Source organism: Neofelis nebulosa, chromosome 2 (genome assembly GCF_028018385.1).
Source record: "Neofelis nebulosa isolate mNeoNeb1 chromosome 2, mNeoNeb1.pri, whole genome shotgun sequence".
In the NCBI taxonomy this organism is placed as follows: Eukaryota; Metazoa; Chordata; class Mammalia; order Carnivora; family Felidae; genus Neofelis; species Neofelis nebulosa.
In genome coordinates this window covers 201,409,904-201,435,774 of record NC_080783.1, presented here as the reverse complement: position 1 = coordinate 201,435,774, position 25,871 = coordinate 201,409,904, and the positions used below count along the sequence as shown (strand labels likewise).

Below are 25,871 nucleotides of genomic sequence, written 5' to 3'. Positions count from 1 at the left end.
CCTTAGGATCTCTCTCTCTCCCTCACCCTCTGCTCCTCCCCTGTGCTCTCTCTCAAAATATAGACAGATCTGCGGATAATGTACTGGTTGACTGACTTTTACGCACGAATATAGCTCCCTAGATAGGAACCGTTCGGCAGGTACAGAAACAACCACCAGACTGTTGTTCACTTTTAGAAACTGGAGGGTGGGGCCTTTCCCGCACTGCTGCTAGTAGGTTTCACTCAGAAACACAGTTAAAGCGGTTACAGAATTTTTATTTGCATGTTATACCTCATTAACTTACCTCAGAATTAATTCTTTTATTCAAGACATAGCTTACATTCTGGAGTTGTCAAAAACACCTTTGAGCTAGTGTTCCCTCCCACAAGAAGTGGAACTGATTAAGCTGGCCAAAAAATAGCTGTCGGCCTTCAGACAGTCTCCTCTTGGGGCCAAATGGCCGACGCTCAACTCAGCTACACGACCACATACTGCCAGAGTCAAGATTCAGAATGGCAATGCTCGATGCTTTACAAACATCATCTTGCTCGAGTTTCACAACAGACCTATAGGAACTGACGCTGTTCTCTTCTCATGAATAAATGGGAGGCCCTCAGAACTGATGTGGCTGGCCCAAGAACCTAACTAGAAGTGGAAAAGCCAGGATTTCAAACCCACAGCAAGCTATGCTACGTGCCTCGGATAATCAAGTAGTAATTACACCAGCTTAGGAAGAAGAATAACATTTTCACGAATTCTGCAATAGAACTATTTTATTAGACATACGGGGGCACTTATTTTGTATGAAATCGAAGTAACATCTCTTGCTCTCTCCTGCCCTCATGAGGCCACCACTCTAGAACGTAACAACACACTTTCGGCAGCAGCCATGACGAGGTGAAGGAGAGTGCAATTCTGAAAAATAACACCCTATAACCAAAGGGGGGGAACAAAAGCAGGCAGAGATTCGGGGGTTTCTTGGCTCGCTCCCCGCTGAAGGCCCTGCGTCCTGCTCATCTTCTTTCAACAGGAAACATGTTAGGAGTGGAAACTCCCAGGTATAGCTTGAGTAATGCTGCCCAACTCTCTTGGTAGCATCTCTCTTCCACTTCCATTTGTGCTGATGCTGTAAGCGGCTTGCTTGTAACTTCTTTAAGAAAGTCCACCCAGGTTTACATTCTGTCAGTTGCCCAAAATGGAGCTTCAAAAAACAAAAACAAACAAAAAAGAAGAGCAGTAACTTTCAAAATGAGACCCTTTCTAGATGAAAGCTACTCCCTAGAAGTCAACTGGCCAAACATGCACAGCTGGAGACAACAGATGATGAAAACAGGTCCAGCTGGAAAATACCTCGGGTGCTCAATTAGATCCAGTTACTCTGCATCTGTGGATTTAAAATGATCGTCGTCCACAGTGGAATAGATGTGTCCCTCGTTGCTAAGAAAATCTACAGCTTGCCTAGGAAGAAACAAAGAAAAAAAAAAAGCCTCATTTTAAACTGATGCAGAAGACAGGAAACTGCCTTTTGGATATGGCCAAACATAGATTTTACTCACTTCCCATTTTTTATCTTAGCTAAGAATTCATAGCCACTTTGTTCACAGGGCTCTTACAAGGAGAAATACCAGTAAAACTGCAAAACTGAGATAATGCACGGAGACAATGGCTATCAGGGGTGCCTTGGACTCCTCTCCCAAACTGTGTAAACACAAGAAACGAGGGCCTAACTCAAATGCCAGTGTAAGCAAACGAAGAATCTAAAAACACAGTCCAGCTTGCACACAGAATCTCCTAGCATAAACAGCTACTTTTAAAAGTTCCTCCTCCCTACCCACCCATCACAACCCTCTTGCTCCCCCTCTGGGAAGTAAAGTTGCAGGGTATAAAGGAAAGATCTTTCCGGAAATGACAGGACACCCTTCAAGGCCCTCTGGATCAGTGCCAGTAACATATGTAATAACAGTAATAATTTGTAGAGCAATTACCACATGACAGTGATTCTGTACCTCATCAACACTGTAACTCTGAGATAAGAATTAAGATCTTCATTTTGTTTAAAACAGGAAATGAGATTAGACCCGAGCCTTTTCATTCTGTGTAAGCCTAGAGTATCAACTGATTTACAGTAACAAGTGACTATCACAAGCACCAAAATACTGTTGGTTGGATTCGTTCACCAGAATCAGGAAGCTGCTTGTCTACCACGGAATCAGAGAAAGGATGTTGGAAGGACCGTCTACAGTTTCAGGGTCAGACAGCCAAGCCCACATCTCCACAGTGGAACAGTAACACCAATGGGACTGTTATTATCTGAGGACCAGGAGCTAAGGATCTCACTCCTCCAGACTGAATTCCACAAGACGTCAAATTTATCTGGTCAATTTTTGTCCAAAATTACAATCACCACACGTAATGGGATTCATTATTTGTTAAATGAACAAGTGAATGAATGACGTGACGGGTAGCATCATTTTTGTTAAGTCCTTTTTCTTTCTTTCTTTCTGTGACTGGACAACTTCCCTTCTGTCAGTTAAGATTGCAGCTGACAGTTTTGTTTTGTTTTTTTAAACTTACTTCTCCATTACCAGAAAACTCTAGTGAGGTCAAATGGGTACAATTCTGGAGCCCCAGCTGATGGAAACCAAATACTCACTTTATTGAGGCTACAGACATGTGCTGGAGTTGGTTCTTGAGATCCTGAAAGTTTAATCCTTCTGGTCTTGGACAAGCCTTAATCAAACTCAGCACCTGAAGAGTCAAATGAGAAAGATTTTAGCAACTACTCTGAATCCACTCCCTTATGTAAACCTGAGTCCCTTTAAAAAAAATTTTTTTTTTTTAACATTTATTTATTTTTGAGACAGGGAACGACCGAGCATGAACGGGGGAGGGTCAGACAGAGAGAGGGAGACCCAGAATCTGAAACAGGCTCCAGGCTCTCAGCTGTCAGCACAGAGCCCGATGCAGGGCTCGAACTCACGGACCGCGAGATCGTGACCTGAGCCGAAGTCGGACGCTTAACCGACTGAACCACCCAGGCACCCCTACCTGAGTCCCTTATAACAAAGTAATGAGTCAGGTACTTAGAAAGCCTTAGAATCATTAAGGAAGTAACAAACTTAGGACTCTCTGTGTCTTGAATTTTTGGAGTCACTCAGTGTTTACCTGGTTTTGGGCCACAGTGAGGCCATTTGCTGGTATGGCGCTATTCCCACCAAAGTTCCCTGCTTCACCCATTCCTGGATTGCTGATAGTTGCTCTCCCTGCTAAGGGCTGAATTAAGAAAGTTCACAACGTTAGAACACTTACCAATTTAAAAAACAGCCCTTGTTATTGTAAATAGCTTATTAATAAGCGGCTCACAAAAGAAAATTTAAGTAGTTTTCCCAGTAACAACTGCTTACATTGGAAGGGATAGCTGTCATCATGAACGAGTATTTCAAAGGAAGGTAAAGTGACCCTCTGAAGCACATAATATCAGAGAGAAGGGTACCTCCTGGCTCATTCTTGTTTTTGTGATGCTGAGGGGAACCAAAGGAAAACTAGCACCGAGAAGAAAATTACCCGGAGATCTGCTACAATGGTATCTTTCCTTGGTGCTTAATCATTTAAACATGAATGCATGTATTCATTCACTCATTTATTTACTTATTTTGGGGTATTCTTATCTTGCTCTTGACTTTATTATTATTAAAGAAGTTTTATTATTGAAGTACAGTTAACATACAATGTTATATTAGCTTCAGGTGCACAACACAGTGATTTGACAATTTTTTACATTACGCGATGTTCACCATGATCCATGTAGTCACCACCCGTCCCTGCACAATGTTATTACAATATTATTCACTATATTCCCTATGCTATGCCTTTCCTCTCCGTAACTTACTTACTTTATAACTGGAAGTTTGTATCTCTTACTTCCCTTCACCCATTTCACCCTCTCCCCACAGTCCCACTCAAGCATCTGTGGTCACATAGGCATGAAGCATGACAAGGAGAGAAAAAAAGTGCCCAGCACTCTTTTGTTCTTTTTTTTTAGCACCAAATTTTTAAAAATAACGGGCTATAATCACTGTTTCCATTTCCCTTCTTAGTCACTCCCCAGCCCACCACGATTTGGAATCTCACTAAATAGAACTCGGGGGGCGCCTGGGTGGCTCGGTCCAACTCCTGGATTTGGCTCAGGTCATGATCTCATGGTTCGTGAGATCAAGCCTCGCGTTGGGCTCTGCACTGACAGCATAGTAACTGCTTGGGATTCTCTCTCTCTGTTCCCCCATCCCAACTCTCTCTCAAAATAAATAAACTTAAGAAGCACACAAAAACCCAAAAAACTTTAAATACACCTCTCACACTGTTCTCACCAAAATCAGCAATAACTTTTCAAGCAACCTACCCGACAGTCTCTTTCAGCCCTCCACACATGTGACTTCTCACAGAAAGACATACTGATCACACTCTTGAAATGTACCCCTCCCTAGACTTCTTGATGGCATATTCTTCTGGTTCCCTACTTACTCAAACTATACCTTCTCAGTATCTCTTACCAGTTTTCTCTCTACCCATCTCCCAAAAGGCTGATCGATCCCCCAGGATTCTATCCCAGACCTCCTTCTAAGCCACAATTCCTTGTTCCCAGCCACTGACTGGACTTACGTCCACCTAGCTCTCTCACACGCTTCAAAGTAAAATTACATCCTTCCCCAAACCTGCTTGCCCTGCTCTATTCCAAACCCAATGTGAGAGTAAACCCAAATGCAATCCTGCAGACTTCAACTGCATCCACTCACCTCCCACAACCTGTCACCATAGCCTATCACACAATCTTCGGTGGTGCTCGAGCTCATTCTCCTCACCCTGGCTTCCTGGCGGCATTTTGGCCGCTAAGTCTGGCCTACTCCAGTCAGTCCTTCTCTTTGCTACCACGTTAACAGCTTCTAATCGTGTCCCTCCTCTGACAGAAAGCTTTCAGGTGGCTCCCCCTGCCTGTGGAAATAATATAAACCTAGACATTTAAGACGTACCACTAGATGTCAAAATCTTTATTTTACTCTTGGCCATTTCTTTTCAATACACTTCACTCCCCAGCTGCACCTGGACTTCTTGCCAGCTACAAACATGCCTCTGACCTGAACATGCTGTTCCCTGTCTGGAATGCCCCTCCCTCATCTGCCTAGTAAACGCTGACTTCTCATCCTTCGAGGCCAACTTAACTGCCACTGCCTTTGCAGAGCCTTCTGACACGCCCCAGGCCAGGTTAGCCATGTTCTTCTCTTGGCTCTTACATGTTTGGCCCATTCCCTCTCACAACAGCCATCATGCTGTTCTGTCACTTTCCTCCACTAACCCCTTCATCTTCACACAGTGCCTGGTGCAGTACGTGCCCAGTCGATGTTTAACCTACTGAACTGAATAAATAAGCAAGATAGAAGATCAAATATGGTAAGTGCCCATTACAGGTGTAAGAGCACTGTGAAAGTTCATCAGGAGAAATCCCATCCAGTCAGGAGATTCCATCATTTGATAAACATTCATTAAATGCCTATTGCTTTGAGGTAATAAACAAAAATCGATCACGATCCTTTGTTTTCAAGTTAGATGCCTTCACACTGCCTGCTGTGAAACAGAAGCTTCACACGTTATGACCCAAGAATACTGAACTGAATACGATTTCTTACCCAGATACTCTGCTTGAGAGGGTTTCATGTCCTCCTTCAGGTAGCCCCACCTCCTGTACCTGGGACTTGGTTTAGGCATCACCTGCTCCAAGGGGGTCTTTCTTTTTTTAAGTAGGCTTCATGCCCAGCGCTGAGCCCAACAAGGGGCTTGAACTCACAACCCTGAGATCAAGATCTCAGCTGAAATCAAGAGTAGGACGCTTAACTGGCTGAGTCACCCAGGTGCCCCTCCAAGGGGTCTTTCTTGATGTCCAGATCAGGACAGGAAACCCTTCTCCATGGTTTCACAGCACCCTGTGCTCGCCACTTACACTGCTCTCACAGCTTAAAGTGATCTGAATCTCCAATGCTCAGACACCAACTCTTTGAGGGAGAGAGGGGGGGGTTTATTTACTCAATACAATTGTCTACAACCCCAGTTTCTACTCCCTAACCACCCACCCTCAACTTAAAATCATTTTTATGATATATTTGATACATACATATATGTCATTAAATACGGTAATATAAGAGACACCCCTTAACTTTTTAAAAAACTTTATTTATGTTTAAGTAACCTCCATACCCAATGTGGGACATGAACTCATGATCCCAAGATCAAGAGCTGCATGCTCTTCCAACTGAGCCAGCCAGGTGCCCCAACATCCTAAACTTTCTATACACAATTCTGTTCTTTTTAACCTACTTCCCCCATCTTCTTTTTTTTTTTTTAATTTTTTTTTTTTTCAACGTTTTTTATTTATTTTTGGGACAGAGAGAGACAGAGCATGAACGGGGGAGGGGCAGAGAGAGAGGGAGACACAGAATCGGAAACAGGCTCCAGGCTCCGAGCCATCAGCCCAGAGCCTGACGCGGGGCTCGAACTCACGGAGTGCGAGATCGTGACCTGGCTGAAGTCGGACGCTTAACCGACTGCGCCACCCAGGCGCCCCTTCCCCCATCTTCTACCACCAAAGCCTCCCTTTTGGAGATCCACGTTTTTAATTCTTTTAAACCTATTTTTTTTTTTTTTTTTTTTTTTTTTTTAGTTTTATAATTCTTTTCAATGTTCATTGATTTTTGAGAGAGAGAGAGAGAAAGAGACAAAGCATGAGCAGGAGAGTGGCAGAGAGAGAGGGAGACACAGAATCCAAAGCAGGCTCCAGGCTCTGAGCTGTCAGCACAGAGCCCAAGGCGGTGCTTGAACCCACAACTGCAAGATCATGACCTGAGCCAAAGTTGGATGCCCAACTGACTGAGCCACCCAGGCATCTCCCCCCCCCTTTTTTTTTTTAACTTTTTATAATTGTTTTTTAAGTTTACTTTTTAAGAGAGAGAGAGAGTGTGTGTGAGTGGGACAGGGGCAGAGAGAGAAGAGGGGGGACAAAGGATCTGAAGCAGGCTCTGGCTGACAGCAGAGAGCCTAATGTGGGGCTTGAACTCACAAACTGTGAGATCATGACCTGAACCTAAGGCAGACGCTTAATTAGCCGCGTCACCCAGGCGCCCCAAAGATCCATGTTTCTAAATCGAACAGGAGACCTCTCCCATCACCTTCCTTGACTTCAAGGCAGCATTCTACAGTTGACTGCCACCCCCTCCTTCCTAAAAATACTCTTTTCAGAATCTTCTACAGAATCACATTCCCTGGTTTCCTCTTGCCCAATTTGCAACTTCTTTGACTTCCACTGGCTCCTCTTCTCCAAATTGCTAAAGATTAGTGTGTCCCAGAGTTCAGGTCTCTGACCTCTGAACTCCCCAGTTACCTTATCTAATCCAAGGCTTTAAATATCACCTACACGACGACTCCCAAACTTCCACCTCCAGCCCTGACCTCTCCCCCTTGGATCCCAGTTCTACATATTCAACCATCCATTCTGTTCTCCACTTGGATATTGCACGAGCACCTCATATTTGGGAAGTCCAAACAGAAGTCTGGATTTTACCCCCAGATTTGCTAGCTTCATCTGGTTGCTCATGCCCCAAACCCAGAAGTCATTTTTGAACTCTCCCTCTTTATATCATGTCCCCACCAAGAAGTCCTGTCAGCTCCACCTCCAAAATCCGTCAGAATCCAACTACTCCTTACCCCAGCTGCTGCTACCATTCCCAAATCAATTCTATTGCCATTCTTAGAGCCCCATAATCTGTACTCCGTACAATAGCCCAGCCTAAATGAATTTTTTAAAAGACAAATCAGACCACATCACTCCCCAGATGAAACCTTCTAAGGGCCTAGAGTAATGACTGGCACATACCAGGCTCAATAAATATTTCTCCAAGAAATGAATGAATGAACGAATGAATACATTTATCTCTGTATCCCCAGTGCTTACCAAACTGTTTGGCATAGAATAGGATGCAATAACATCCTTAGTGGCTGAAGAGTTTTCTAGTCTCTCCTACTGCGACCAATCCCCCACCTTGGCACCAGAATCACCTAAGGATATTCTTCTTTTTCCTGAGGGAGAGAGAAGAGAATCCCAAGCAGGCTCTGCACCATCAGCGCAGAGCCTGACACGGGGCTTGAACTCACGAACCATGAGATCGTGACCTGAGCTGAAACCAAGGATCAGACACTTAACTGACTGAGCCACCCAGGTTCCCTGCTATATTTTTTTAATTTGAGAGAGAAAGAGAGCATGAGCGGGAGAGAGAGGCAGAAGGAGGGAGAGAGGGAGAGAGAGAGAGAATCTCAAGCAGGCTCCATGCACAGCATAGAGCCTGACGCGGGGCTCAATCCCACGACCCCTGGCTCATGACCTGAGCCGAAATCTAGAGTTGAACACTCAACTGACCAAGCCACCCAGGCACCCCTTTTGCTAATGTTTTTTAAAACAAGCTCCACATCTAACATGAGGCGTAAACTCATAACCCCGAGATTAAGACTCACATGCTCTACCAACTGAACCAGCCAGGCACCCCTAGATAATCTAAGGACATTCTAATACAAGAACCAATAAACCTTTTGTGGGGTCCTAGATGGACTAGCCAAATGGAATTCACACAGCAGAAAATAATGTTGAGAAATTTCAATATTCAGCAAGAAAAATAACTTCAGGGGCAAAATAATGGTCCATAATTTTTCTTATTTAGCCAACAGGTTCGAAAAATAGCAGTAAAATACCTCCTAGTGGGGGTTTTTCTACGAATATAATCCTAGAGCCAAGTGCTCAGCCTGTAATTATACGTCTACACTTGAAGGTTGTCTTGGGCCTCAGCCTTCCAAGTCGGTGGGGTCAGAGGAACTTGTAATTCTGAGAAACACGAGTGCTTCCTCTGGAATAAAATAACATGGCAAAGCTCACAAAGAAAACGTTCTGAGGACAGAGTGAGGCCTTTCTTCCGGCCCAACCTTCAAAATGTCAAGAAAATCAAAGCTGTAGCACAGAGTGGTCTATGTTCTTCCAGAAAAGAGGGAAAATTCTGAGAGTAAAGTTGCTCACCTGGCTGTTAGCTTTGCTCAGGATCATGTGTGCGTTGACTACTTCCAGAATATGTGTGGTGAATTCATTCATGTCCTCCAGAGGCATGATCTTAAAGGCTACCAGGCTTTTTTTGTTCTTTTGAAATAAAGAGAAAAAGGTAAATAAAGCACGAGCACATTCAAATCAACTTCAGGTTAAAACACCGTGGCACTTTTCCTGGTTATATTTTGCCAAAATGGAGAAAATGTATCATATACTTCAAATTTTTAACTTAAGGTTAATCCAAATGAAGTTATTAATGGGAGAAAAAACCGAAGCTAGAGCTCAGAGTTGTTCAATGACTTGCGCGAGCTTATACAACCAAGCAGAGTATAGTCTGACTGCGAATCCTGTGTCCTCCCTTTTACCCCTAGCGGATGTCACAGATGGCAATTATAGGCAGGGATCCTATTCTTTCTCTACCATTCTGTTAGTTTTATATTAAGGTCAAAACTTGTTATTTCTTTGAAGAGAATAATGAAAAAATTTCAATCTAACACCCATTTAATATAAAGGCTTGGTTCAATCTTAAGTATCCTAAACTCAGGCATGAATCCAGAAACTGCTTCATGCAAACATATTTCAACTATGATTTTTTTCTGACTTTACCTGAAAAGATCTCAGATGGCCAGCCACTTTTACATACGTTTCTGGAGGAACCACTGTGTTTTCACTGCTGGCATCCTAAAAGATAAAATACGTATCACACTAAGGTTTTAGAGATGTTGGTGAAACTCTGAAACTGCTTAATTATAAGGGTGCCTGGGTGGCTCAGTCGGTTAAGCGTCCGACTTGGGCTCAGGTCATGATCTCACGGTTTGTGAGTTCAAGCCCCGCGTCAGGTTCTGTGCTGACAGCTAAGAGTCTGGAGCCTGCTTCAGATTCTGTGTCTCCTTTTCTCTCTGCCTCTTCCCTGTTCATGCTCTGTCCCTCTCTCTTGCTCTCAAAAATAAATAAACATAAAAAAAAAAAAAAAAAAAAAGAAAGAAAGAAAAGAAAAACTGCTAGGGGCCCCTGGGTGGCTCAGTCGGTTGAGTGTCCAACTTCAGTTCAGGTCATGATCTTACAGTTCGTGGGCCTTGCATTGGGCTCCATGCTGACAGTGTGGAGCCTGTTTGGGATTCTCTCTCTCTTCCTCACTCCTGCACTCTCTCTCAAAATAAATAAATTAAAAATACACATATATTAAAAAAAAAAGACAATATGCACTCGTGTTCAAATGGTCTTGGGCATACAACTTTCTGGTGGATACACTTATCGGCATAGCAACTCTACTTTTAGGATTTTAAGGAAATAATTAAGAACATGCATTTAGATTTAGCTTTAAATGCAGCTCTTTACCTTGAGGTTTTGAGTTCAAGCCTCATGTTGGGTGTAGAGATTACTTAAAACTTAAAGCTTTAAGAATATTCATATGGCATAGTTTAGAATACTAAAAAATTGAAAACAACCTAAATACCCAAGTCATGCATTTATACAATGGGATACTTCACACCATTGCAAGTGATAATGTAGAACTTAAAGTCAGACATTTAACCGACTGAGCCACCTAAGCAACCCCCTTTCTTTTATTTTTTTGAGAGAGTGCAAGTGGGGGAGGCATAGAGAGTACGAGAGAGAATCTCAAGCAGGCTCTGTGCTGTTAGCACAGAGCCTGATGTGGGGCTCAAACTCATGAAACTGTGAGATCGTGACCTGAGCCGAATAACCACAAGTCAGACACTTATCTGACTGAGCCATCTACGCACCACCCCCCCCCCGGCCCCCACACCTTTTTTTAGAGAGTGAGAGGGAGAGAGAAAGCACGAGCACATGAGTGGGGAAGAGGGACGGAGGGAGAAAGAGAATCTCAAGTAGGCTCCATGCTCAGCGTGGAGCCTGACACAAGGCTCCACAGAGAAAGCGTGGAGGTGACATCGTGACCTGAGCCGAAATCAAGAGTCAGATGCTTCACCAACTGAGCCCCCACGACATCCCTAATCTTTCATTATTAGAAACAATGCTATATGGGGCGCCTGGGTGGCGCAGTCGGTTAAGCGTCCGACTTCAGCCAGGTCACGATCTTGCGGTCCGTGAGTTCGAGCCCCGCGTCAGGCTCTGGGCTGATGGCTCGGAGCCTGGAGCCTGTTTCCGATTCTGTGTCTCCCTCTCTCTCTGCCCCTCCCCCGTTCATGCTCTGTCTCTCTCTGTCCCAAAAATAAATAAAAAAAAATGTTGAGAAAAAAAGAAACAATGCTATGATCAAGATTCTTACAGCTGAATCTTGGCACACATCTTTAATTACTTCCTTAACGTAAACCTCTAGCAGTGGAGTGCCAGGTCAACATTTTTATGATGGGTGATTTTGACCACCGGCTGATTGCTGAGGTAGGTTATACTCATCTGTACTCAAACCATCAAGGTAGGATGGTTATCTGCTTCCCTGGAGAAATAATGACAAATCATTCAACAAACATTCTAAGTGCTAAGTGCCAGAGGCACTGTGTTAGCTACTACTCTTACCAGAAGCGGACATTCTTTTTTTTTCTATGCTAATTCAATAAGTTAAAAACGGTACCTTAATGTTTATTAAACCTGCTTGTTACCATTGCAAATTATGTTTCATCTTTTATGGATTATCTCTGCATCTTCTTTGCCCATTTTTCTAAGATGCAGTGGCTTTTTTTTGCTTTGTAATAGCTATTTTAATATTTGTAATGTGTCACAAAAAACCTTCCCATTGATTTAAACAATATTTACCGAGGGCCCACCATGTAACTAGCACTGTTCTAGGTGAGGGGGATACAATGGTGACCAAGACAAAAATCCCTGTCCTAGAAATAGGAACCCTCTTGCACTGTCGGTGGGAATGCAAATTGGTGCAGCCACTCTGGAAAACAGTGTGGAGGTTCCTCAAAAAATTAAAAATAGACCTACCCTATGACCCAGCAGTAGCACTGCTAGGAATTTACCCAAGGGACACAGGAGTACTGATGCACAGGGGCACTTGTACCCCAATGTTTATAGCAGCACTCTCAACAATAGCCAAATTATGGAAAGAGCCTAAATGTCCATCAACTGATGAATGGATAAAGAAATTGTGGTTTATATACACAATGGAGTACTACGTGGCAATGAGAAAGAACGAAATATGGCCCTTTGTAGCAACATGGATGGAACTGGAGAGGGTTATGCTAAGTGAAATAAGCCATACAGAGAAAGACAGATACCATATGGTTTCACTCTTATGTGGATCCTGAGAAACTTAACAGAAACCCATGGGGGAGGGGAAGAAAAAAAAAAAGAGGTTAGAGTGGGAGAGAGCCAAAGCATAAGAGACTCTTAAAAACTGAGAACAAACTGAGGGTTGATGGGGGGTGGGAGGGAGGGGAGGATGGGTGATGGGTATCGAGGAGGGCACCTTTTGGGATGAGCACTGGGTGTTGTATAGAAATCAATTTGACAATAAACTTCATATATTGAAAAAAATAAAAAATAAAAAATAAAAGAAATCCCTGTCCTAAAAAACAAAAGAACAATAACAACAACAAAACCCCGTTTTCACGGAGTTTACATTCTAGCGCCTCCTGTCACTTGCCTTGTAACTTTGCTCGTAAGGATAGTGACGTTGAGAACATTTGAAACTTCCATGAAACCAAATGTATTAACCTTTCATTGCAGGGCCTCTGCCTTTGATATCTTGCTTGTAAATTATTCTTACAGGAAGAAATTACAAAGTGAGACAAAAGTTCAACTTCTCCAAAGCCCCAAAGTAACCCCACCCTGAAACAGCCGCTTACGTCTGTGTCAACCCACTGGCGAACATCCATGGGTGCAGCTGTCATGTCATCTACTTTGTAAACAATGTTGGTTGGAGCCTTCTCTGCATGTCTGATGATACCCACAATAGTGACCTAGATCAGAAGGGAAAAAAAGTTGGCTTTTCCTGGAAACTAAAACAACATTTATGTGTTTTTAAAGAAAGTTTATTTCATTCTTCATATGAGTAAGGGAACCTGCAACAAATTACTTTACTTACCTGTGAAATCTCAACCTTCCCAATTCTGAACACTTCATCGACCAGGGTGGCAGAAAGCAGCTGAGATATGGTACAGGGTACAATGTGCTGGGCTCGGGCTCTCTGAAAAGGAAAAGTATGCATAAATTCAATTAAGGAATTCATAATTACCACTAGTTAACATCTTTTATGTGCCAAGCACTTTACACAATCCTAACACTGACTCTTCAGGATGAATCTCACTGAGGTGCCTGGGTGGCTCAGTCGGTTGAGTGTCCGACTTCGGCTCAGGTCATGATCTCAAGGTTTGAGTTTGAGCCCCGTGTCAGGCTCTGTGCTGACAGCTTCAGATTCTGTATCTCTCCCTCTCTCTGCCCCTCCTGTGCTCATGCTGTCTCTCAATAATAAATAAATGTTTTAAAAAAAATTAAAAAAAAAAAATGAATCTCATTACCCCTGCTTCGCAGAGATGGAAACCAAGGTTATATAGCTAACAAATGCCATACTGGAGAATCCAAACCAGGCTTGTTTGACTCCAAAGCTCCCGGTCAATTGAGAAGTTTGTGGGACACGAGGGATTCACCAAAATGACCAGGCCAGAATGGGGACAACATAAGGAAGGATGACCCGCTTCCAGAACAAAACTTTAACTCCAATTTTAGAACGAAGGCAAGCTGGAGCCGGCTGTTCAGGTCACCAATGACATGAGATGGTACTTGGAAAGGGTTTGAGAAATGGCCAGAGGAGACAGAACTTTGGAGTTGCTTGAAGTGTTGTGATAAAATATAAGAAAACGTTAGAGGTACAGCTTCCTTAAGAACAGATGTTCTGACAATCAGATGGAAGTCTTGGGGGAAACGGGATAAGGGTTTGGCCACACTGGGCCAGTGTGGGCCTTTTCTTAAAGGGAAAGCACACGGTGCGGGCGGAAGACTGTCTAGTGAGGACACCGAAATCCCATCTAAAAGCGGCCTACCGACAACGTAAACTCTTCTTGTCACCTACCACTGGCCAGGGCTTGTCTCATGGCATGAAGATGAGAAAAATGGGATAGGATTTGCTCACAACACATTCCTACCTAATGGAGGCAGAGGTGTAAATAATAGACCTGGTCTGGGTATACTCTTGAATGAGATGCCCTACGTGGGATCCCAGAAAAACATACTGGCACTTTCGAGAGGTAGCATTTGGGCTCCACCTTGAAGTGTGAAAACTTCGACAGTGAAAAAACAGCGAGCAAGGGATGGGCATGACAGATTAAGGGTAAACAGGCACTCTCGCAAACTCACAGAGGGAATAAGTACACAGAAGAAAATGCACGACGGATTAGAGATTACAATTCTTCCTGTCAGACATCAACAACCCAACAGCTGTTCTACATGGAAGACAGAACGGAACAGACTCTCGGCATTCATGGATTTAGAAGGTGCAGCTTTGTCCTGAAGGTCCATATGATACTAGCAGAGTATTTCCTTCTGCCGAAGCATAATTTTGAACGGGGAGCCTTGCCAGGATGGTAAAAAATAAGCCCCGCTAACTACCAGCACACGTCACAGAAAGTGGCAGTTAAGCTTGAGGGTTAAGATTATGGCTCTATCAGGAGCAGTGTGCTCTTGGTCATGTTTTTCAACTCATTTGTATCTTAGTTTTCTTATCTGTAAAACTAGGAATGATAAAAATTCCGAAAATTAAGTATATGGTGAAGTACGTAGAATAATACCTGGCAGGTTGTAAGCACTCAAAAAATGTTAGCAATTATTACTTTAAAAAATTTTTCTTAAAAAAAAAAAAAAAAAAAAAATTTTTTTTCTTATGTTTATTTATTTTTGAGACAGGGCGTGAGTGGGGGAGGGGCAGAGAGCGAGGGAGACACAGAATCCAAAGCAGGCTCCAGGCTCTGAGATGTCAGCACAGAGCCCAACACAGGGCTCGAACTCGCGAACCGTGATGAGATCATGCCCCGAGCCCGAAGTCAGACATTTAACCGACTGAGCCACCCAGGCGTGCCCCCCCTGCTCCCCCGCCAAAATTGTTAGCAATTATTATGTCAGCTACTGCTCCTGTTTATATGTGCAACAGCTTTTTAATAAGGATGGTAAGGAATCAGTAGTGATGCTTTTCAATTTTATTTTATGGTACTTTATAGGCAAGATTACATGTGATGTTAGTATTTATAGATTTAAAATTTGCTGAGGTCCCATGTTTTAGTTCTCACTACTCTATACTGTTTCCATCTATCACAGGTGAGATTTTCATTGTATTTTTAGCATAAGAAAACTATGAACCACTATTGGTAGCAGAAACAAGAACATGGGCTTTGGTGCCACAGTTCTATAGACCTGTGTTCAATCCCAGCTTCATAGCCCTGGACATGCCACCACCTCTTCCGTAAAACGGGGAGATCTACCTTTCAAATTGTAAACAAAACATAATGTATATAAAAATGCTAATGTTTGGGGCGCCTGGGTGGCGCAGTCGGTTAAGCGTCCGACTTCAGCCAGGTCACGATCTCGCACTCCGTGAGTTCGAGCCCCGCGTCAGGCTCTGGGCTGATGGCTCGGAGCCTGGAGCCTGTTTCCGATTCTGTGTCTCCCTCTCTCTCTGCCCCTCCCCCGTTCATGCTCTGTCTCTCTCTGTCCCAAAAATAAATAAAAACGTTGAAAAAAAAATTAAAAAAAAAATGCTAATGTTTATCTCTCCATGAAGTGTGTACTCAATAAATAAATACTATTCCAATAATGATTGAGGCGTTAGCAATACCTTCAAGTTCATCTCAAATCACAGGTATTTCTTGTTTTTTAACAAGCACATATTATGTGCCAGGAATTGGTTACAAGGAGTTCCTGGTTTGTTCCAAAGAGGTTCACAGAGCATGTGAATGTATATTTATTTGAAAATAGAATTATTTTCTCGTTGACTACAAACTATAGGTTACTCTGGACAGTGCTGTATGAAACTACCATCTTTAGGGGAAAAAATGATCAGTATTGAAAATTTCATATGATTCAATAAAATATAACAGGTTTACAGGAGACAGGAAACATTTCGGATAAGGTGATTATCTAATTTACTGTTGAAAAAGCACTAGGTTGAAAAACAGCGAGATCTGGGTTTGAGTCTTCAGCTTATAACCAGTATCACTCTCCGAAAAGCTGTCTTAATACATGGCCCAAGCAAGGGATCCCGAGATAAAAATTCTATCAACTGGAATGAAGAAAATAGTTACGCTCAGAAAAGATAAAAACTAATGCTCTATCTTTTGTTTTCTTCTTCACAACCTCAAGGAAGACAAAGCGCACCGGAGTCCCCTGTGGTCTTGGCTGGGGAAAAAGAAAACTACAATACAGAGAAGCTGCTTACCAGATTTTGGATTCGCTCAGCATCACGTGTGCACTGTCTAGAGTTCCATTTACTTACTAGCTATATAAGCTTAGGCAGTCCCTTAATCTCCCAGAGCCTCTGTTGTACAATGGAGTAAACAATAAATACGTTATGGGGTTATATGAAATAATCTGTACAAAAAATATAATGCAGTGTCAAATGTATGGTAATTATCGACGAATTCTTTCCCACCGACACACCCCTGAATTAATAGTTTAGGTGAAAGCTTATCAACCCATACAAAAAACAGAGAACTTCCTAATATTGAACCTGAACACCACATGTGAACGACAGCTAAAGAGTAGCCACATCGACCTTGTGTTTAAAGGATGAAATCAACGGTAGTTGTTAAAGGCAAACTCATTCCTGCAAGAGTGAATTACAAGCTTTTTACGCATAGCTTTCCTATACATCACATTACCTCACCTATCAATTCTCAGAACCACCCTGTGATATAAGTCGTGCTAGTACCATTTATCAGATGAGAAAAACCAAGGGCCACAAGGTTCAAGTTGCTGCACTAAAGTCACCGCCAGTTAAAAGCCGATGCTTGACGCTATGTATTTGGGCTCCATCACTCATGTCTTTTTTAATAAAAATATCTGGGATTACTTATTAAAAGGGACTATAAGGCAGGCACTTATATATACCACAATATTAAGTCTCACAACAACTTTGTAAGGCATGTATTATTACAATATGACATGTATTATTACAACATGTAAGGCATGTACGATTAATCCCATTTAGCAGTAATCCCATTTGATTCCTGAGGTTAAGAAATTGGTCCAATGAGACCATTAGTGTCAGAGCAACAGAACACAGATCCACCTGACTTCCAACACCATGCCCTTTCCACCGCTTTTTATCACCTCATTACATTTAATTAAAAAAAAATTTTTTTTTAAATACACGAAGAAGGCAAAATAGGCTAATACCAGTTCAGTTTGTCCACAAAACTGATTCCTTAGTAAACTTCAAAATAAAGCCAAAAAAACAGTGTAAGTGAAAAGTGGGAGAAATTTCATTTTTGAAACTTACAGCACTCAACTGTAAGATTCCATACAATAGTTGGTAATTATCCAATCAGTTCATGTTTAACACCTTTCGCCGCAGACATTTTCTCAGGGATGAGTTAGGAGCTTCAGGCCAGAATAAAATAAAACGAAATGCTCTTTCAACCTACTGATTTCTTTTCAGCCTGGGAAGGTGTCGGGAATCCGAAGCCCCCCGGGGACTGTGTGTAGCCGCCGCCGACTCCGCCAAAGGAAGTGCCATAGCTTTCAGATCCGCCTGGTTTTAAACAACAGTATTAATGCCTGTGCTGCTTCCGAAGCCTCTGAAGAGCCCACCGGGCCCCTCAGACTTCACCCCACGGCCAACCACTCCCAGCGTCTCCCTAATCTTCCCCACCACCTAGCCCCGGGCCCTCGCCCCTTGCCCGCCCCTCCCTCCCCCACTCCCCCCGCCATACGTCTGTCCGACCCCCCGCCCTCTTGCTAAATCCTCCTTGCGACGCTCATCCTTACCAAACCACATCTTGGTCACGATCCCCTCAGGAGAGAGGCCCAGAAGACTCCAGTCTGGTGGGTTGGCCGGGATCCTCAGAACCCCCTTTCGCCCGCAGTGCTACACCTACTTCCCGCGGGTGCCACAAACTCCTTCCCGCGAAGGACGGAGCCAATCAGCATCCAGAACGCTTCGTGCTTCAGCCAATCAATGCTCACGAACTCTACACTTTTTCCTGTCTTCCCAGGCCCTGCTTAAGAAAACGCGCCCTGCGCTGCCACGGGGGGCCCCGAAGGCTCTGCGGCCATTTTTACTAAGGGCAAAACACGCTGCGCAACCGGAAGCAAGGAGCAGAGAGAGGCTGATGGGCGGTGTCTCAAGAAAACAACCAAGCAAAATGATAATTCCGTAGCTCAGGCCGTATAATCCCACCTCCGCCAGATGGGCGACACTTTACATCACTTCCTTTGTTAGGCGTCCTCCTGTTCCCGCCAAACTCTCACCAATCAGACGTCGCCGTAATCTACATCGTTACAGCAGAATTCGGGCCTCGGCGACTCCGCCTCGCCATCGTGCGGCGCTTGCGTACCGGGGGACCTCGCCTTACGAGTTTCACAGCCCCTCGTGGGGTTGCCAGTTCCTTTCCTCAAAAAAGCCGAGTTCTTTCCTCGTATCCGCGTTCCCTCGTCCTGATTCTTCCCAGCGAGGCTATAAGGCACTTACACTCTCATCCCCAAAATATGTGAGGATGGCATCCTGCTCCTGCCCCGCCATCCACCCCAGGGTAATACGCCTCTGCATCCCCGATTACTTAACCACTTCTTCATATAACATGGTTCTGGCCGTCCTGTAGGGAGGGGAACGCGCCTGTCAGTTCCTTCCTCTAAATATCACTAGGTTGGCACATCTCGCTTATGTGATAGGAAGTATTTAATGTTGCGTCTTGTGTTCCAAGGTCTGTGCTGGCCCCAGGGTTTCAATAGTAAGATAGACATGGTATCTGGGTTCCTGGGCCATTTTATTTTTCTGAAACTTCAGACACTGCCTTAAATACTTTACATTCACTAACTCAACCCTGTGAGGTAGGTGAGTACCGTTTATTGTCCCGATTTTACAAAGGGGGCAGCTGAGGCAAAGAAAGGCTAAGTTGTGGAAGTCGGCATTCAAGCCCAGGAAGTCTGATTGCACCAGCCAGTGTAGTCACTATACCTTCTTGTACATCTTAGAACTGGAGCACAAACTCGAGTTGACAACTGGGGTCAGGCAGCAAAACTGTAGATGTAGTGGGTTAGATAATAGAGGGAAACTTTTTACTTTTTTCTCCGCAGTGAGAAAAACAACCATGCAAACATAATGGGAAACAGCAACCAACCCAATGAATATGGGCCTAGTGTTGCCATCTATGTGCTTCTTTAGCAGATGCCAGAAATTTTGATTTTTGTGTAAAAAATTTCTGAATTTTAAGTGTTTTTAAGTAAATTAAAAAATCTTAAAAATACCGTGTAGGCCAAAGAAAAGGTATCTGTGGGTCGGACATTGCCCACCTCCCACCTCTTACCTATGTAAATTCTGTAAGCCTCCGGGGGCCCCTGGGTGGTTCAGGCAGTTAAGCCTCTGACCTGCTCAGGTCATGATCTCACAGTTTGTGGGTTTGAGCCCTGCACCGGCTTTGTGCTGACAGCTTGGAGCCTGGATCCTGCTTTGGATTCTGTGTCTCCCTCACTCTCTGCCCCTCCTGCACTCGCTCTCTCTCTCTCTCTCTCTCAACAATAAATAAACACTAAAAAAAAAATAAAATTTAAATTCTGTAAGCCTCCAAATCAACACCGAGGAATAAACAAGATACAGCCAAGGACAAAAACTTGAGGCATACCATGAGGACATTGTTATATTAAGCCCAAGGTGATTGAAATATACATAATCTGGCAAATAAGAGTATATTTGATATATAGGATAACATGTTTGGAATTAAGAGTATTCTGGGAAATTTTAAGATGTGGGTTCGCTTGAGGTAATCGTCCTCATGTGGGTTCTACTAGTTATAAATTCCGCCGAGAAGATCATACATTTAAAAATAAATGAAATGAAAGTGTCTTAATTAAAATACTGCACAAGGCAAAACATCAAAATAAGATTTTCTTCACACCTTTTCAAGAGCTTGACGACCTAATGAATTGAGCAGAGGGCTCAGTTCTCAATCAGCACTAAAATAATTCTGTGACTTATGTGTGTGTGTTTGTGTGCATGTTCGTGATTTCATCTCTCAAGGTTTGCTCTTGTCAAGTTGAAGTCTTCCTTTTCCCTCTCCAGGTATGGTAGTTCCTCAAAAAATGAAAAGTAAAATTACCATATGATCCAGTAGTTCTATTTCCGGGTATATACCCCAGAAATTGTAAGAGACCCCCAAAGAACCAAAAGAGACTCAGATACTTGTACACCCACATTCATAGTAGCATATTTCACGGCAACCCAAGTATCCACTGACAGATGAATGGAAAACGAAATGTGGTATGGGCATACAATCGAATATTTTTCATCCTTAAAAAGGAAGGAAATTCTGCTAAATTACCAGATGCTAATTTGGTAGCATGCACTAATTTACCACATGCTAAAATACCAGTGAACATAGTGCGAATGCCACTGAACTGTACATTTTAAATGGTTAGGGGTGCCTGGATGGCTCAGTGGGTTAAACCTCAGATCATGATCTCATGGCTCTTTATTCAAGCCCCACATTGGGCTCTGCACTGACAGCTCAGAGCCTGGAGCCTGCTTCAGATTCTGTGTCCCTCTCTCGCTGCCCTCTCTTCCTCTCTCTCTGTCTTCCTCTCTCTCTCTCTCTGCAAAATAAATAAACATTACAAAAAAAAATTTTTTTTAATGGTTAAAATGGAGCACCTGGATGGCTCCGTTGGTTAAGCATCCGACTTTGGCTCAGGTCATGATCTCGCAGTTCACGAGTTCGAGCTCCACATTGGGCTCTGTGCTGACAGCTGGGAGCCTGGAGCCTGCTTCAGATTCTGGGTCTCCCTCTCTCTCTGCCCCTCCCCTGCTCACATCTGTCTCTCTCTCTCTCTCAAAAATTAAAATAATACAAACATTTAATAAGTAAAATGGTTAAAATGATGAATATTATTTTATGTATATTTGACCACAGTTAAAAAAAAAAGCCATTTCAACTTCTCATGTCATTTTGCCTCTACTTTATAAATGCACATATTTTAATCAGAACTGTCCCTACATTGATGAATTTTCATTAGACTTAATTTCCTGCTCAATTTTCTCTACAGTGAGATTTACTCATTTCTAATTTTTTCCATTTTTGATTTTACTAAAATAATTTTTATGTGAATCAGTTCTTTCCTGGACAAATTTTATACTGAGTGCTTAATTCATCATTCAAGTTTGATTCAAACCAAATTTTACTAATTTTTCACATCTGCCACTGTAGTTTTATGGGTGCTTATTATTTCTATCAAGTACAATTTGATTCAGGGGACTTTTTGAAGTTGTCAATGTTATAGACAACATGTGATTCTCCAACTTTTACTGGGTAACAACTTTCAGTTTTATATTGTACTGATTCTTTTTTTTTATATTGTATTTTATATTATTATTATATATTATATATATTATATATTATTATGTATATATTATAATACAATATAATATTGTATATTATTTTATATTGTGCTGATTATACCAGTAATAATAGATATGAATTGGATAATACTGATAGAATTCTTTTTTTCATGAGATTTTATTTTTTTTAAGTTTTTTTTTCCTGTTGTTTTTTTTTTTTTTAATTTGTTTTGAATAGAGAGAGAGACAGAGTGTGAGCAGGGGAGGAGCAGAGAGATGGAAACACAGAATCTGAAGCAGGCTCCAGGCTCTGAGCTGTCAGCACAGAGCCTGACGCGGGGCTCGAACTCGTGAACGGCGAGATCATTACCTGAGCCAAAGTCAGGACGCTTAACCGACTGAGCGACCCAGGCGCCCCTATGAGATTTTATTCTTAAGTAATCTCTACACCCAATGTGGGGCTCAAACCCACAACCCTGAGATCAAGATTCATATGGTCTACCGACTGAGCCAGCCAGGCGCTCCCTACAGAATTCTCTCAATACCAGAGAGGCTTTTTATATGTGGCAGAACCCCCACAACTATTTAATGCTCACTCTATTCAAGTCTTACAGCTAGTAAAACTTGAAATCACTCTTTTGAGTATTTAAACATTGTTGACCAACTTAAGTAAATATCTTTAGATTTTTAAACTGCAGTTAAGGGGCGCCTGGGTGGCGCAGTCGGTTAAGCGTCCGACTTCAGCCAGGTCACGATCTCGCGGTCCGTGAGTTCGAGCCCCGCGTCAGGCTCTGGGCTGATGGCTCGGAGCCTGGAGCCTGCTTCCGATTCTGTGTCTCCCTCTCTCTCTGCCCCTCCCCCGTTCATGCTCTGTCTCTCTCTGTCCCAAAAATAAATAAAAAAACGTTGAAAAAAATTAAAAAAAAAAAAATAAACTGCAGTTAAAGTTTTGGTATGGCTCTTTCTTAAAAGTACTTCAAATATCTTAGGGAACAGACAAAACACACAAAAATGATGTTTTCTTTTTGTTGTGTCTAAGACTTTTTAAGTCATGCCTTCTATATAGGTTTTAGGTTTTTGCAACCTGCTGTCTTCCCTCAAACGATAGGCTTTCAGTCTCACATGGGCCGCATTACATAACTCGTCCGTTTGTTAACACCGATGGGCACTTTTGCATTTTTGGAAATTCATGTATTCCTATTAAGACGTTATTTTGTTATGTTCATAGGGCCACCTGAAGGCTTCATTTCCTAGAAGAGGGATTGAGTCTGTCGAGTTAGCAGGACTCGAGGCTGATTGGTTCTTGGAGTACTCTGTTGTCCTCACCAATTTTGTCTTTGTGTGTGACCAACCCAGCCCAACCACCTGTGTTCTGCCCACAGTTCCCTTTGTCTAGAACTCTTTGAGTCCTTCCTTTTTTTAATTTTTTTTTTATTTTTTTAAAATGTTTATTTATTTTTGGGAGAGAGAGAGAGAAGCAGAGAATGAACAGGGGAGGGGTGGAGAGAGAGGGAGACACAGAATCTGAAGCAGGCTCCAGGCTCTGAGCTGTCAGCACAGAGCCTGGACCAAGGCTTGAAGCCACAAACTCTGGGATCATGACCTGAGCTGACGTCAGCCGCTTAACCGACAGAGCCACCCAAGCACCCTGGAACTCTTGACTTCTCACAGACCTGTGAGTGTTATGCCCAGAATTCGTGATCCCCAAATACCGCCAGGGAGCGGAGTCCGATGTAAAAGCAAAAGAGCCTTTATTCGAGCTAGCTCGAGCTCAATCCCCTACCTGCACCGCAGCGGTGAGATACCAGGGAGAGAGAGCGAGTTGCAAAAGGACAAAGGTTTTACTGGGGCCTAGGGGCAGTTGGTGAGGTAATGGCTATGGCCTCAGCCGATTGGCTGGGGAAGGGTCCGAGTCCTGTTAGGCAGGTGGGGGGGGGGGGGCTACTCAAGGGGAGGAGGTGTGGTCAAGGCGAAGGACACAGAACAAGATGGAGTCGGCCAGCGTAGGCCCGCCCTTTCAGTGAGTTGCTTTACTTATCCACTGGGAACAGTGGGTGGGAACAGTGAATATGTATACTTTATAAACAGATATCTCATTAATAAAAGAAGCAACTAAGTAATCTTTTTTTTTAATGTTTATTTATTTTTGAGACAGAGAGAGACAGAGCATGAACGTGGGAGGGTCAGAGAGAGAGGGAGACACAGATTCTGAAGCAGGCTCCAGGCTCTGAGCTATCAGCACAGAGCCCGATGCGGGGCTCGAACTCACGGACTGTGAGATCATGACCTGAGCCGAAATCGGTCGCTTAACTGACTGAGCCACCCAGGCACCCCAATCTTTTTAAGATTAAAAAGTTATGGGACCTGGCTGGCTTAATTGGTAGAGCATGTGACTCTTGATCTCGGGGTTGTGAGTTCAAGTTCATCTGTCCTCTTGGGCACACTTCCTCTTCTGGAGGCACTCTTCAAAGTTGCACACAGTTTTGAGAAAAGCCCCTTTTACTTGTGTTGGTTTGATAAGACAACAGCATCCAAGGGCTGAGTGTCTGAGGATGAAACCATGCTGACGAGGCTGAGGGGATGGGCGTAAAGGAGACACGGAGGGACCGAGCATGGTGGTTAAGAGAGTCAGGAGCACAGAGCGCTAGGTTCGACGCTGGCTCTTCTCTTTACCAGCTCTGTGACCTCAGGCCGATTGCTCAGTCTCACCCACAACGGTCAGGCATGCTGGTGTACCATTAAAAGGTCACAGGAGCAAGGCGATGTTATTCATCCGTAGGTCAGCCAGGCAGGCTGGGCATGGGGCAGCTAGGGACCCCTGGCCGGACACCTCTGCAAGGTGGATTAGCCATCTTGGTCTTTGAAGAGTGCCTCCAGAAGAGGAAGTGTGCCCAAGAGGACAGATGGTAAGAGGGGGACCTCCAAAGGGGTGACAGTGCTCAATCCGGACGTCATGCTAAGAACCTAACTATTCCCCCCCGAAGCCGCTGAAGGTTTTGGAGCGGAGGAGTTACATGATGACTTCCGGGTTGTGAGATGATCTCCCTGGCAGAGTGAGGGAGCAAGGACAGGCCAGGGAAGGCCCAAGACTACAGGCGGGGTGATCTGTTAGGAAGCTGGGGGAAAAAAACAAGGTAGCAATGCTGTGGGCCTGCCCCAGGCCAGAGGGAGTGAGAGAGGCAGTGATAAAGCAAAAGCCACAGGAAAGGAAAGAATTTAAGAGGTCTGCAACTTATTTTTTTTTTCTTGTGGAAGTAATCATATATTCTTTTTTTAAAATTTATTTATTGTTGGGGCACCTGGGTGGCTCAGTCGGTTAAGCGTCTGACTTCAGCTCAGGTCATGATCTCACAGTCTGTGAGTTCGAGCCCCGCGTCCGGCTCTGTGCTGACAGCTCAGGGCCTGGAGCCTGCTTCGGATTCTGTGTCTCCCTCTCTCTCTCTGCCCCTCCCCTGCTCATGCTCTGTCTCTCTCTGTCTCAAAAATAAATTAAAAAATTTTAAAAAATTTATTTATTGTTTAATTTACATCAAGAGGTCTGCAACTTATTAATGTGTTCTTCATTCAGTCTTAATTTCTCCATCATCCATTTATTCACCAAATACTTATTTAGTGCCTGTGAAGGGCCAAGAGCTATGCTAACCCTGAATGGAGTCTAGTTGTGAATCTGGGTAACAAGGAGAAACAGATCAGGAATTCAAGAACAGAAGCAAGCCTCTTCAGTGAAGATTTGGCCATGCTGAGTTTGTTAAGTATGGCCAGCTTCAGAATTTCTCTCTGGGATCTTTTTTTCCCCTGAATGTTTATTTATTTATTTTGAGAGAGAGAGAGAGTATGTTCAAGCAGTGGAGGGGCAGAGAGAGAGAGAGAGAGAGAATCTCAAGCAGCTTCCTTGCTGTCAGCACGGAACCTGACACAGGGCTCGATCCCACGAACCATGAGATCATGACCTGAGCTGAAATCTAGAGTCGGATGCTTAACCAACTGAGCCACCCAGGTGCCCCTCTCTCTGGGATCTTTAAGAATCAACCATCACAGGGGCGCCTGGGTGGCGCAGTCGGTTGAGCGTCCGACTTCAGCCAGGTCACGATCTCGCGGTCTGTGAGTTCGAGCCCCGCGTCAGGCTCTGGGCTGATGGCTCGGAGCCTGGAGCCTGTTTCCGATTCTGTGTCTCCCTCTCTCTCTGCCCCTCCCCCGTTCATGCTCTGTCTCTCTCTGTCCCAAAAATAAATTAAAAAAATAAATAAATTTAAAAAAAAACGTTGAAAAAAAAAGAGTAAATGAAGGAATACA

At 43.6% G+C, this 25,871-nt stretch overlaps 1 protein-coding gene across 2 annotated transcripts; it reads right to left on the bottom strand.

The window, feature by feature from the left end:
• Positions 1–236: 236 nt before the first annotated feature.
• RPA2 (replication protein A2) lies at positions 237–18,746 on the bottom strand. 2 transcript variants are annotated; one of them, XM_058718427.1, is made up of 10 exons: positions 18,017–18,746; positions 17,674–17,780; positions 13,128–13,229; positions 12,889–13,002; positions 9,719–9,793; positions 9,089–9,205; positions 3,148–3,255; positions 2,636–2,730; positions 1,333–1,440; positions 237–1,183 (listed from the first exon to the last, which is right to left on the bottom strand). In XM_058718427.1, the coding sequence occupies exons 1-9, from the start codon at positions 18,024–18,026 to the stop codon at positions 1,356–1,358; spliced, it is 813 nt and encodes a 270-aa protein (XP_058574410.1). In that variant the 5' UTR covers positions 18,027–18,746; the 3' UTR covers positions 237–1,183; positions 1,333–1,355. The 2 variants fall into 2 exon arrangements, with proteins under 2 accessions (XP_058574410.1, XP_058574409.1); XM_058718426.1 differs by having other exon boundaries at positions 237–1,440; positions 18,017–18,743.
• Positions 18,747–25,871: the final 7,125 nt, after the last annotated feature.

Bases quoted from the DNA above. Each gene is read 5' to 3' on its own strand.
- RPA2 (XM_058718427.1), bottom strand. The intron at 13,230-17,673 runs GTAGGTTGAAAG...TTTCCTTTTCAG, and splicing joins CCCAGGCTGAAAAGAAATCA to AGAGCCCGAGCCCAGCACAT. The intron at 3,256-9,088 runs GTGAGCAACTTT...TTCTTAATTCAG, and splicing joins TGAGCAAAGCTAACAGCCAG to CCCTTAGCAGGGAGAGCAAC.